We start from the raw sequence: 14,184 nt of genomic DNA, 5'->3' as shown, positions 1-14,184 counted from the left end.
TTAATGTGGAGCCGCCCACTACGGCGTGCCTCATGATCAGATTGTGGTTTTGGCACGAAACGCCCAGAATTCCGTTCAGGAACTTGTCCGTGCGCACATTTATAATCTTTTAACTCAGAATCACTGCTAGGTTCAATACATCTGTCACGCGCAGTCAATTGACATTACCAACACGGAATCGCTGCTTACTTGTCTCATCCAGGTTCAGTGTCTTATTTGTATTGACCAAAACTATAGCGAATTCTCGCAGCAAGAAGCTTTATTTATTGGACTTTTTCGTGAATGTTAGTGGATGGACAGTCAACACCAACTACTTTTGGCGTGCTTTAAGGCGAAAGCCTATCCAGGCTCATGGTGAAGTTTGTCAGCAGACCTGACGGCCGGAGTGTCCGCCAAAGCCCCATCGCGCCATATGAAGAGAGATTACAGACAGGTTAAAGAATGAAAATTGATTGATAGTGACAGTTAAGTGAATGATAACGTTATAATAGAGATTGGTAGAGGTTAATGTTGACTAGTAATGACTAATAATGACTACTAATGACTCCGAAATGACCAATATGTCGAACGATTCTTTGTAATGACTGCAGTTGATTAGAAATGAGTAGAAATGTCTAGTAATGAGTAGGAATGACTAAAATGACTACTAATGACTACGAAATAACCAATATGTCTAACGACAGCTTCTAATGACCACAATTGATTACAAATTACTAAAAATGCTTAGTAGTGAGCAGTAATGACTAATAATGACTACAACTACTCATGACCAGGATATGACCAACATGTCTAACGACGGCTTGTAATGACCTCAATAGATTACAAATGGCTAAAAATGCTAAGTGCCTAAAAAAAAGTAGAGAAAGAGAAGGAGCAAAGAGACAGTGGCGAATGATAAGAGGAGGAAGAGTAGGCTTTCGCGTTCACCTCTTAGGATAGATCTTAAAGCGACCCTGTAATTGTTTAGCATCTGTACACTCTTCATCCACTTTTGTTCTCTTTTATTATTACGATAGCAATTGTATGAACACTCTAGGCGCGTTCCACCATCATTGTAGTGCCAACGGCGTCGCCTTCGCCGTTATGTTCCGTATGAAGTCCAAGTGTGATAACACACTGGCCCCGCACCGTATGCAGTGTGCGCGAGTGAAAGCTTGCGAGGGTTAGGCGAGAATGGTGGCTCGATCTCGCGCGTGCAAGACAAGAAGGCGGAAAGAAAGCGCCCCGTCTTCCATCGCGCGCAAGGCACCGAGGGGCTGTGGCGCACTACTCTGGCGGCTGCTATGTATGGCGTGGCTGAACGCGGCCACACAGTCTGTATATTGAGAGCGTTCTGCGATGGGGACAAAGTCTAGGTGCGCCGGGGGCGAATAGCTGCGTGCGCGCTGTGATCTCGCCGCTTAGTTTGCGTAGAAGCAAGAGGCACCACAAAGGTCACTTCGCTCGCTGCTGCTGCCGTGCTTCTTCACGCCAGCGTTTTGACAGCAAGTGTACGCGGCCATCGAGCGGGATGTGTTCGTGTTCGCCTGAGCACGTGTGACACCATGCTTGTTAATTTAGTAAGTAAGCGAATTTTCGCAAGTTTATACTGCCGATAAAACTACTATCCTTACTTCGTGTAACTGTCTCATAATTTGCTATCGCAATCGATACTTCGCCTTTCGGGTGACACTGCGACCTTTTTTACTGTTCAAACGCGTATTTTTCTCTGTTTATTTCAGGGTGACCTTACATACGAGTCACTGCAAGAAATGCCCTGCCTCGAGGCATGCATCAAGGAAGCGTTGCGCCTGACCGCATCTGAATCAATGTAAGTGTAACAGCAGCGCTGTGGTTCATTATTATTTAATACAAGCTGAAAGCCTGGTGCACATACAGAAACAGCGGTCATTAAGTTAAGCTAATAAAGTTGTAAGCCCCATGCTTATCTGCTTCTTTGGGGCAGAATATTTTATTATTGCGCCTCGCCAGAGCTCGCTGCTATAGTGGCGGTGAATATTACTTCAAGAAGCATGCCCCATATATGACTAGTTCTAGAAAGTAAATTCTGGGCCTGAAAAACCTTTTCATAAATAAGTGCGGTGAGTTTCGTTTGCACTGGTAACTAAAATAACGTAGGACAAACACATAGGATCAGTTTTATTATCCTTACAATAACATGCATGGTAGAAATAATCGTAGGGCTGCACACCAGGCTTCATCACGTGCATTTGGCGGTCAATGGCGCCATAAAACGTGCATTTTAACGCGACAGTGTTAAGGAGCTGGTGTCCCAGAAAAGCCGGTGTTGTTGGCGTGGGCGGCGTCTGCCGTGAGCGAAAAATCCCGGTAGGCAATTCATAAATAAAAAAACAACTAGCAAGATGGGCTGGCTGGGAATCCAACCAAGGTCTCCGGAGGGTGAGACGGAGACGCCACCACTCAGCCATGAGTTATATGGTTGAAAGCGAGACTAAAGCGGCTCTAGTGAATACGGTTTTCCCTTAGAAACGAGCCGTAGAAAGTTATACTGCGGTGTATATCGGTAATTATGAGCATGTAAATTACAGAAGTCGCAGTTAAACGAGTAGCGAAGTACGTTTCCGCTACATTTCTTCTGCGCTTGGCGCACACGCAGAGCCATCTTGCGGCAAACACAGATGAACCCTCCTCACAATGTACGGCGCTGCCCGGAAGGGCGCCACTCGCCCGCTTCTCCCATTCGTCTCGTTTGAGCGCATTAGGGCAAGGCCACCGAGAAAAAAATATATTTTTTTCTACGTGTTTTCGGTTTCGGCGACGCGGCTCCTCTTTCCGCTCACAGCCAAAGCCGCAATTCCTAGGTGAAGCGTCCAATGCGGGACGCCTCTGGCGTGATCGCTGCCCCGTAGCGCGTCTGGTGGGAAAGCGTCCCCTGCGATGTGTGCCGTGCTGCTGGCGAGGAGTCATGCGTTTGCGTGGTGCTCCCAAGCGAGATAGTGGACGATCCCATCGAGACGTCAGCCCCATGATCGCGTCCGCCTTCATGACGCGTCGCGGCCCGGCTGTCTGCTCCGATCACGACGTTTGGCTGGCGTAGATCGTTTGGAGTGGGCCGTGCGAACGGGGTGCGATAACGCTAACGCGTTCCACTCTTGAAGGCGAAGCTTAAGCGTCCTCCATTTTTTTTGCTGCAGTCCCGTTGAGAAGTTTCGTTCCTTTGGTTGCATATTGTACTATTTCAGTTAAAGAGCTAATGGGTTCGATTCACAACACGTTTCTTTCTTAAGGGGTGTTTGTCATTCGCCAGCCGCCTTCGCTTACTATATATCCGTCGTCCCGATAAGTGGGCATCAGTCATTATGAATACATTTACCACAAGAACTTCTGTTGTGAATACATCCTCGGAAGGCGTGGAGGGGGGGGGGGGGTGCGACTTGGCCCATATGACGTAGCGATTTTTCTTGCCTGACTCGACCCATGCCTTATCATACACTGTACACGATCACTCGATCGTAATGCTAACGTAGGAGAGGCGTTATTATCGGTATCGACACCGAAACGGAAAATATTTGGAATAAAATTGTTACCGTATCCTAGCCCTAGATTCTAGATTCTGGAGGGTAGGTAATGTGGCATTAACGTCTATGATGTGCGTACCCCAGAAAATGTGTGATATCAGTTATTTAGCATTGTTCGCTACCGGTTCTCATGTACGTTTTGACCTGTCTTCAGTGATAGTGATATTTTTTTTTGCCCTCAAGTACGCAGAGCTCACCACATGCTTAAAATGCAAGCTTGGCGTGCAGTGCCTAGCGTATTTTATGAGAACATCGAACAATAAACCTGCCACTAGCCGCAGGACACAATTATTGGCAGAGGAACGCCAGATATTGTGGCAAATAGTTTCCAGTCATCTTCTCCACATGTCGTTATTGTTTATTATTATTATTATTATTATTATTATTATTATTATTATTATTATTGTTATTTTTAAGGGTATTTGGGGCTAGTCAAGCTGCTACGAGCAGCTTTCTTCCCCACTTTACCCCCGCAAAGCTGTATTTAGTTTTTGTGGAAATAAAGCATACATACATACATACATACATACATACATACATACATACATACATACATACATACATACATACATACATACATACATACATACATACATACATAAGTTACTGTGGTTGCAAACACAAAAGGTACTCGGATGTACCATTGGAACGTCAGAATTGGTTTATCGACGAATTCTATAAAAACTCATTGTGTTTCCATAAGTTACATAAGAATAAACGAATTAAATTATTGAACTAAGGCATTTATACTGTCAGATGTAACATTTTAATGTATGACGGCGAATAACGTTGCGCTTTCGCTACACCCCATTTTCTTTCTACAAATTTTTGTGCACAGAGTTTTGCGTCAGTGTACGGAAGAAACCACAGTGGCCAACATCAACTTCAAGCCGGGCATGTGCGTGGACATTCCTTCGGCTGGTATTCATCGCGATCCTGAATATTTTCCTGAACCGGACAAGTTCAATCCAGAAAGGTACATTTATGCGTAGATCTGTGTGAAGGGCTGCGTGAGCTGTGAATTTACACGAAAGTATCTTTCTAACCGATACTATTACTGCCCTTGCACAGCCTCACACGATTAATATAAATGAAAAAAAGGTGACTTGCCTTCATTGCAGTAAATGACACTTATTAAGATTTCAGCATCTCGGTCTCAATAGTTATACAGGCAGTGCTTTGAGTACTATGTGATTAAACGTCAGTTACTTTATTCACAAAACATTTTTGGTGGTCGCGTAACAGCAATGTTTGCTAGCGAGCTCACTATGGTAATACGTGTAGTTGAATATTTTTGTCGTAGTCCTAACCTGTGTGTGTCTCCGTTAGCCAGAGAGTTGCGGGCACAAACAATTCAACAGACGTCTTCGTCAATACAGCAGCATACGCCTGTCGAACGCGGCCCCGGTTTCAGAGGAGCCGTTGGATTACTGTAGAAGTAAAAAATAATGACAATTAACCTGTGATTTACTTGTGCCGCCTCATATTTCGATTGCGTAAGTCCCTACCACCACTTCAAACATTGATGAGGTTGCTTTTCAGCCAGCACCGTTGTCTGTGTCGCAAAAATATAAGACGACGCTTGATTGAGGGTCGCTTCAAGGCACCTCGTTGATGTTGCTTTATGTTGCACAGTGAGTGTGCACTGGTTCAAATACAGTTGCGTGTTGTCATATCGATGGCAATGTTCTCACATTCATTTGTTGCAACCGTCTCCTGTTAAACAGATTCCTACCGGAAAACAAGGACAGCGTAAAGCCGTTCACGTTCATGCCTTTCGGTCATGGCCCGCGCAGCTGCGTAGGCATGCGACTCGGCATGCTGCAGGTCAAGACAACTCTCGCCTGCCTCCTTCGGCGCGTGAAACTTGAAACGTGCTCCGAAACTATGGTGGGTACATGGTTTCACAACAGATTAGGGCTTGACAACGTGCATTTGCCCGTGATATTAAAGCGAGACATTGTTTCTCTTTGTTTTTTTGCGGGATGGGTTATCTTGCTGTTGTATTGGTGCTGCGAGGAAGAGGAGGATTTGTGAAGAGGATGTGTGGCGTAGAATAGTATGACTATGGAGAGGATGTTTGGAAAGGGGTGTAGTATGAGGCACGAAGCTACCCACAGGGCGTGGAGCCGATCGCTAACCCTTAGGGAGGTGCGCTCACAACAGACTGCTACTTTCCCGTGCTCACTTCGCCCGATGAAATCAAAATGGGCCTCAGGCGGGTGTTGTATATCATACGCCAGTGCAGTGAGTGGTGTTGCCTTTGCTGTTGTCTTTCGTTCCTCGCACCATGGAAATCCTCAAAACGCATCTTTTAGCTTCAACTGTGCGTAGTAGTAGTAAAAGGTTGACGCGTGGAAAATCGTGTTTGCCTAATATCGCACATAGTTCATTTATACTGCAGGATTTTAGTAGAATACCGCATGAACAGGAATATAGGTTGAGTGGAAGTATAGATCGATCCCCAGACTTGAAATCATGAAAGGGAAGAAAAATTGACGAAAAGCGTTTAATTTCACGACGAAATCGATCATTCATCGTCGCAGCTGTGGTCTACTACCGTAGACCACAGCTCCGACTTACAGGTAGCAAGCGCACAAGCTCAAGCGCAAATTCTGCAACTGCGTCCCCCAGCTGTCGGTGCGCTGCAAGACATGAAGTTTTACGCAGGATGCAGGCTGGAAATTTTTATGTCTGTACCCTGCAGTGTTTGTTTCCGTATCGTTAGAAACGCCAAACTGGCCGTTCGCTTCGGCGAAGTCTTCAACTTTAATGTGGAGCTCCGCTGAAAACACACCGCCTGCCGCTACTTATCGCTTACCAGTGAAAAAAAAATCGCACACGAGGTCGAAAGGAAGAGCGCACGCAAGAATAGACAGCGGCAGAAGAAAAATGCCGGCAAGCACACTTGGATATAGATAGGGCTTGGGCTATGCGTTTACCAATGTGCACACCATAGGTTGCCACACGACGAATCACATTCTGCTGAAGACTGCTATGTATAATTCGAGGGGCTACATTAGCCTGCCTTTTTTAAAGAAAATATATTGGCGTATACTGCGGTTTATATGGTATTTTTTTTCTTTTGCATATGCCCATACAGATTCCAAATCCGACCCTTTTAAGAATTTAGGCAATAGCTCACGCGCATAGCTTGGCGAGGTAAGGAGATAACGGTTCAAACAAACACAGAGGCAAAGAAACCACTGGACCACTTAAAAGCTTAAGTCTAAAAACAGTACGTTTAGAAACGGACGCTCGCCGGAATTTCCGCTCCAAAGGGCACATAATGCTTGCACATTTATATCCGATGAGCGTCGCGCGTCAACATTCGATGGTACCAAAACTCAAGTGGCCAAGTGATGATGTCACGCTCCCAGCGCTGGACCTGCTGCGGCGCGCAGTGCAAAATCCCATGGTGAACAGCCACGGCGTCGAACAGAGGCCGTGGCCCACACCCAAAAAATTGACTTCTCCCAATTTAACAATTGAGTTGACCCACTTTCAAAACCGACCTGGTCTACTCCCAAAATTGACTTGGCCCACCCTTAAAATTTTGGGTGGCCCACCTCATAAACTAACTTTGCCCAATTCGGAAATTGGGTTGACCCAAATTCAAAACCGACCTGACCCACTCCCAAATTGAATTGGCCCACCCCCAAAAGTTGGGTGACCCACCCTTGAAATTGTCTTTGCCCAATGCGAGCACATGACCGAGGGAAAAGTATCATGCAGAAGAGTCAGAATGCCTTCACATTCAATGCACGTAAAGAGACTTAATGTTTTGGCATTATAGGAAGGTCGACATGTTTTGTGTTGTATGCAGCATCGTTCAGCATCGACATCCTCAGTCAACCGCTTTCGAAGCTATTACATTTAGGGGACGCCAGTTGCCTAGGCCAGCGAGCAGTTGTTTCTACTTCGCACTTAGGAACCAGTTTTATTACAGCAGAAACTCTATTCATCAATTATATTGTTTAAAATTTTTAATACTGCACCTTGCAGTAATCCACCTCGAATTAAAAAAAAGGAGAACAAGTAAATGCTCCTCGTTTAAGTGAGCGAAGGTATCTCTGAAAATGATCGACCGACATTATGGACCTCAACATTGGAAGGCACCGCCGTGCACAGTCGTGCAGCCAGGAATACATTATTCAAATCACGTAACTGAGCAGAACAAACTAATTAAATGTTTATTTGTATGAATATTTAAGTGCTGTAGGTCAGTGACCATTAGAAACATATTATTTTTGGTGGCGTCTGTTTCTTGCAATGTGAAACTTTCTCTTTGTTGCCTCCGTAGACAAAGTGCAGCTTCTTCAAGACATAACAATTAATCCCACCTATTTTGGCTGCACAGCCATGTACACTGCAGCCAACTTATTTGAGTGCATGCCTCTGCAGGAAATTTAAAAAAGAGAGCATGCTAGGAGCGTGAAGGTAGTACGTTCATGCTGAAAAAAAGAACATGTAAATGCTTTCTTCACCTTAGTCATTGATGCGAAAGCGTCAACTGGCCCAATGACTGAAAAAGCCGGCGGCGTATGTGGCAGCGAAACGGCACCTATATTCCCATTGGCTGCGACGCCACGTCACGAGCACGTGAGCGCTGCGCGCCTCCCGCACTCGTGGCGCTGCCTCACGCTTGCTGACTCGGGCCTCGACGGTGCAGAGCGGGCGAAAGGGAACACTTGCTGCCGTGGTAATGTGACGCCACATCACCATCGCTCTCTGAAGCCTGTGTTATCTGCGCGTTCCTGTCTTATCGCGGTAGCTAGCAGCCGCGTTTGCTGATGAAACTAGCCCCACCTCCTGACCTCTTCAGTGAAACCGCGTCAGTAGCGAGGAAGTCTAGTTCAAGTCAGTATATTTAAAAAGGAAGAAATATGTTTGAGAACCTGCTTTGCTTCCTAAATATGCCACCCCCTCCTCCAACCTCTCAAGTGGGAGTACAAAAATGTTTAAGCAGATTTACGTCTGTGAATAAGAATGGGTTGGGGTGCGTTTGGCACGCATTCTCAGATCATGAACAGCAGGTTGCCATTATCCCTCAAGAGAAAAGTTTATAACAGCTGTGTCTTACCAGTACTCACGTACGGGGCAGAAACCTCGAGGCTTACGAAAAGGGTTCTACTTAAATTGAGGACGACGCAACGAGCTATGGAAAGAAGAGTGATAGGTGTAACGTTAAGGGATAAGAAAAGGGCAGATTGGGTGAGGGAACAAACGCGAGTTAATGATATCTTAGTTGAAATCAAGAAAAAGAAATGGGCATGGGCAGGACACGTAAGGAGGAGGGAAGATAACCGATGGTCATTAAGAGTTACGGAATGAATTCCAAGGGAAGGGAAGCGTAGTAGAGGGCGGCAGAAAGTTAGGTGGGCGGATGAGATTAAGAAGTTTGCAGGGACAACATGGCCACAATTAGTACGTGACCGGGGTAGTTGGAGAAGTATGGGAGAGGCCTTTGCCCTGCAGTGGACGTAACCAGGCTGATGATGATGATGATGATGATGATGATGATGATGTTGATGATGATGTGCAAGTTACGATGGCACTGAACTGCTACAGAGTACCAGCAAGTGACTGCCACGTTGTCAATAATAGCTGTGTTTTAATCGCTTGTTTCTGTATTCATGTTCCCACAGAGCCCCCTCAAGTTCAAGCCACGGCAGCTCCTTCAAGTCACCGACGGGCCGATTGTTCTCCGGGCCATTCCGCGGGACGCGCCGGCGAGCTGAGCTGCGCGCCAGCCGCGTAGAGGCTTCTTTTGGAATTGGAGATGGCAGCTTCGCACACTATAAGAAAAATACAAGTGGCCCCGGTTTTCAGAGTTCTTAAGCTAAGAGTGCCCATTCCGCGAGGGCTCGAGCACAGTGAACATCGTATAGTCCATCGCGATGTATAGGAACTCTCAAGGTACAGGGTGCTCTTTTTTTTGCCTGCACCAAATTTTTAAATATTGCCTGTGGCAGATAGCACAATTCTATATTCCTTGATTTAAATTACTCGATCAGGCGGTTATTACTTCTACGAGAAGTCAAAATAGTTAATTAAACAAATAACATCACTACGTTAATTAACTTTTTGATTATTAGCATTGCGGCCACTATTTCAAACAACGAACTATAGCCGGTGAGTTCGGGAGGCGGATTTACATGAAACGAATTCTCAGGGCTGTACCACTTTCGAGATATTAATTTTCAGACTATCCGAAGAAATGCATTGGTGTTCCAGTTACTTTTGTACTTCTACGAATAAAACAGCGTTCTCTTATACAAATTGAACGCCAATGCATATTAATCTGACATTCAGAAAATTAGTATCTCAATACTAGTGCAGTCCAGAGAATTCGTTCCAAGTGAATACTCCTTATGAACTCACCAGCCACAATTCGTGGATTGAAGTAGTGGCCGCAATGTTATTAATTAAAATTTTAATTGACACAATGATGTTAATTATTTAATGAAATATTTCAATTTGTCGTAGAGGTATTGGCCGCCTGATTGAGTAATTTATATCAAACATTAGAGATTCCCTATTTGCCTCAGGAAATTTTTAAAACATTGGTGCAGCTAATGAAAAAAGAATACGCTGTATAACTGAACATAGGACAAACAGAAACTCCTGCAAAGGGCCTCGCAGAAATCCATTTGCTGTTATGAGGCATGCGAAAGTTGGCTGAGCAGTGCTTCTGTTGGAACGGTTTTGTTCTTTGTGCACAAGGCCCTACAATGCCGTCGAAACAATGTTCAAATGTTCAAGAACACGCGGAATATTCCGTAATGTAAAAATACAGTAACGAAATGTTCAACAAGGAAAGCGAAAATTGCCTAAGCGGTGGAGGTATAATGTTTATCACGTTGGAGCGTCTTGTAGACCAGACTGCATTGAGTCTGAAAGCACGAAACGCTGCCTCGAAACACGCAGCACAGCTTCTTCAAGATTTGAATGCCTGTGTTTTCTGAGTGTACCAGTAATAAAAATGTCTCACCTACCTTTACATGAAATAGCCGTGTGTCACCAGTCACTGAGGAACGGTTAAACTGCTTATGACAGCACACGCACACAAAATGATTGTTCAGCCGAGCGTAAACGGACAGGTCCGATACGACACCATCGCAGATATGATGGCAACCAGGTTTAGGGCTTGCAACAATGCTTGAAATATCCCTTAAAACATCGATGAACTTAGGTGTGTCCATGACAAGGCTCAAATAATACCGTGGACGTAAGCTCAATGAGAAAGCTCTATTTAAGTTTTAATCTTCTTATCACAGTAGTGTCGATGCTTTGCAGATGGTTGCTTCGAACAGACTATGAGGCGACGAGTCGCGTTAGTCTCACATCCTTACTTTCGTTACGGCGATAGAGCTACCAGTGAACTGCACGACGACAAAGTCTCAAAGCAAACAAGTAAAACTTTTGCCTGGGCTAGTTGGTTCTTGCTTGAATTAGCAAAGGTAAGGCGCAGAAGAACAGGACTCAAGAAGAACACACACGACAGGACCGGCACCGGTCCTGCAGTGTGTGTTCTTCTTGAGTCCTGTTCTTCTGCGCCTTGCCTTTACTAATGCAAGCGAACAAGCAGTGGGATATTTGGACTTTTGAATGGCTCTTTAAGAAACTAATGATCGCAAACCTGCAAGAATGACTCACGGTGATGCCGAATGAGCAGATTTTTGACGCTTTATGTATAAAAAGATATCGATGCTATCCTTTTCTTCGTTCGTGAGTATATGAGTAGTAAATGTGAAATTAACAATTCGCGTGTTCTTGAAAAAGCGAACTTTACGAAGTTTTTATAAATGCTGCACTGTCATCAAATATCATGGCACTGCACCGAAAAAACTGCGATAAATTATCCATATTCTTCTTTCTTTACATAATAGCCCTATATTGAAGAATGGCCCTTCAATTTCGGACAGTACATCCTCTTGCAATATGAAAGGGAACGCTTCATTTGTGTTCGAACTGCGATTCCTGCAAACGTGCAAATCAGAACTTGACTCCTCTTTCTTACATCATTATCCCGTTGAAGAATCCTGCTAATGAATCGTCTCCTCCTGACAAGCACAGAGGAGGAAAATTACCGACTTTGAGCTTGAATCTAGTCCTCCTTTTCACATTGGACAAGGGCCTGAATCTCGTCTAATGAACAACATATTATAGTAAAGATGCACATTCGAGTGCGACACTTGCTTTATTCGTTCCTGATTTAGATAACACAATTCGCGATTCATCCCGCTCATAGAAAAACCGCATTCCTGACGGCAATCATAGCGGCGAAACGCTTAGAATTATTGTTGTCACGATATTTATGTGAGGGAGCGTCATTTAGATTAAGATGAATTTTCGATATTCTGTAATTCCGCGCGTCTCGGTGATGTGTTCGCATTCTGTGAGTCAATGTTACAAGCTACTTTCTAACCACAGTAAACTTTAGAAAGGTCCACATATTCAGAATTTTAAATTACCATTGATTTTTTGCGTTACCTAATGATAACAGACCCACCGGTTTGGATAATTTTATTATCTTATGCTAGTTATGAAGCTGGCGTCAATACAGGACCAATATGCATTTGTGTGCCAAACTAATATTGCTTTAACATGATACTTCACAAGAGAGTTAAGTATTGTTCAACTGTTCTAAATGTTGGCTTGATCAGTGGCCCTCGAGTTTACGCCTTACCCGAAATATTCGAAGACTCATCATGATATTACGTACCTATATTTCATGCACAGAGTGCTGGTTATCGCTAAAATAAAAAGAATGTGAATTTCAATAATATTAACTGTGCTTTATGTGTAGCAAGTGGATTGATATTCCAGTAGGTGACATGCAGCACCTCATTCGTAGCCCTTTATATGTTGTTCTGTTAAATTGTACGCTCCCACATGTGTTCCCCCAGTTCAGTACCTGCTTGAGTTTCCAAGTTAATCTCATCATATACTGAAAACGTCTTGTGAGCATCTATTATGTGTAGGCTTTGCTCCGGGGCGGCTTGCTCGACGTTGTTTAGAGGGTTGTTTCCGTGTGTTTCAGGCGATAACAAGAAACATGCTTGACTTGTAGATTTTCAACTGATCTTTGTTTTTGTATCTCATTAAAAACAACGTTCCATGTAATAAATTCGTCCTTCCACAGAAAGTGATTTCTGTCTTTCTGTTGTCGCTGCTTTCAAGGTAGAGTTAAAAATAAGATAACCAGTAACATCTTAAAAGGTCGTCGCCTCGATGACAAAATGTTTTTCATGTTAAGGTTTCAACGTTTCAAAATATTGTCTGAAGGACTATGACGGCACTCCACACAATTTGCATCATGCTGTGTACATATTCAAACGCACTTAATCAAACGCAGACCCTACGACAGCTTACATAGCTGAGAATGAATCTGGAAACAAATACGCAGTCTTTTTAACGCAGCAAAAAAAAAACTTTTTTTTTAGCTTCAACCCAAAATTTCCATTCTGCAGCCCTCAAGGCAATCTCTGCTAGCGATATATCACAGTTATAGATAAAGAAACAACATATTTTTGCTCAACACCGTATATTTTCATTTGCAACGCAGTTTCCGCAGATGTGGGCATGCGCGTTTCACATTACAAAACAATGGGTAGGATAACTGAACTGCGCTTCTTTAGAGCGCAGCTCTTAATTGCCCATTCCTGCGGCGAGCAGCGGCGTTGGCGTAACCGAGCGAACGAGCACAACCGGGAAATATGAAAGAGCGAACGCGGTGAGCAGATGAAAGACGCGAGCCGCAAACAGCGGAGCCCAATGAGAGCGAATCCTTCCGTGACGTGCGCGCTGGAAACTGGTTTAATGCAGACACACCCGACCACTCATTGAGTACTATCGTCTGTTTGGTTTGCTTGGTTTGGTCTCGTTCGCGCTTGTTCGCCTGTTTCAATTGTCCTAGCTGGTTGCTTTGAGATCTGACTGTATGCGCGACGCGAATTGTGTAGCACTTTCTGGAAGCCAAGCGGCGCCAGCGATTACACTGGAACTTTCGACGAGTCGCGTATAAAAGCCAATGCGCTTGGCCCGCGGATGAAATTTTCGATGATTGCCGACGCTGCTACATGCCTGTCCAAAATTCGTTGCCTCGCGAAATGAAAACACGTATAGAGCTGCGCTTAAATTTTCCATTTAGGAGGATCGTAACCGCCGGTGAATTTTTCGGCCTCCAAACTGTGTCCAGCCACATGGGCTCACCGCGATTGAACCATCTGCACAAGGGTACATTGTTCCCGTGAAGCAGAATCGCCGTCACTCCCACCTTTTGAATTATTTTATTATACATCCAAGACTACGACCCCCCCCCCCCTTCTCCCAATTAGCGGTTCGCCCCCGAAGCGCCTGCTCTCACGCCTGATAACTTTGCTGCTGAAGGCATTATTGCGGCCACACAGTGGTTGTGTGGCATGCGTCTGGTGACTTCGTGTTTCCTGTTAATTTGTTTCCCTGAAAGTGGCGCTGTTATCTATAAAAACAAATAACACTCACCACCAAAACTGACTTGTACGCCATAATTCTTGCTCAAAGAAGTGGGTGACTCCTCTGGAGCGCAAGCTGTGCTGTACTTTACACTGCTCATACTTCTGTCCTCTGTTTTCTTCTGGTAAGTTCCCTGCGGGGTTCG

At 44.6% G+C, this 14,184-nt stretch overlaps 1 protein-coding gene across 1 annotated transcript in view; it reads left to right on the top strand.

The window, feature by feature from the left end:
* Positions 1–12,694, top strand: part of LOC135918104 (cytochrome P450 3A11-like) — a 38,995-nt gene extending 26,301 nt beyond the window's left edge. Inside the window, exons 11-14 of the mRNA XM_065451767.1 lie at positions 1,722–1,810; positions 4,378–4,515; positions 5,267–5,429; positions 9,188–12,694. Coding sequence (XP_065307839.1) covers positions 1,722–1,810; positions 4,378–4,515; positions 5,267–5,429; positions 9,188–9,280 — 483 coding nt within the window. The 3' untranslated portion in view covers positions 9,281–12,694. The remainder of the gene's footprint in view (positions 1–1,721; positions 1,811–4,377; positions 4,516–5,266; positions 5,430–9,187) is intronic.
* The last annotated feature ends 1,490 nt before the right edge of the window (positions 12,695–14,184 follow it).

The sequence above is a fragment of the Dermacentor albipictus genome, chromosome 2 (assembly GCF_038994185.2).
Source record: "Dermacentor albipictus isolate Rhodes 1998 colony chromosome 2, USDA_Dalb.pri_finalv2, whole genome shotgun sequence".
NCBI lineage: Eukaryota > Metazoa > Arthropoda > Arachnida > Ixodida > Ixodidae > Dermacentor > Dermacentor albipictus.
The sequence above is the reverse complement of the archived record's forward strand: the minus strand, read 5'-3'. Positions and strand labels throughout refer to the sequence as shown.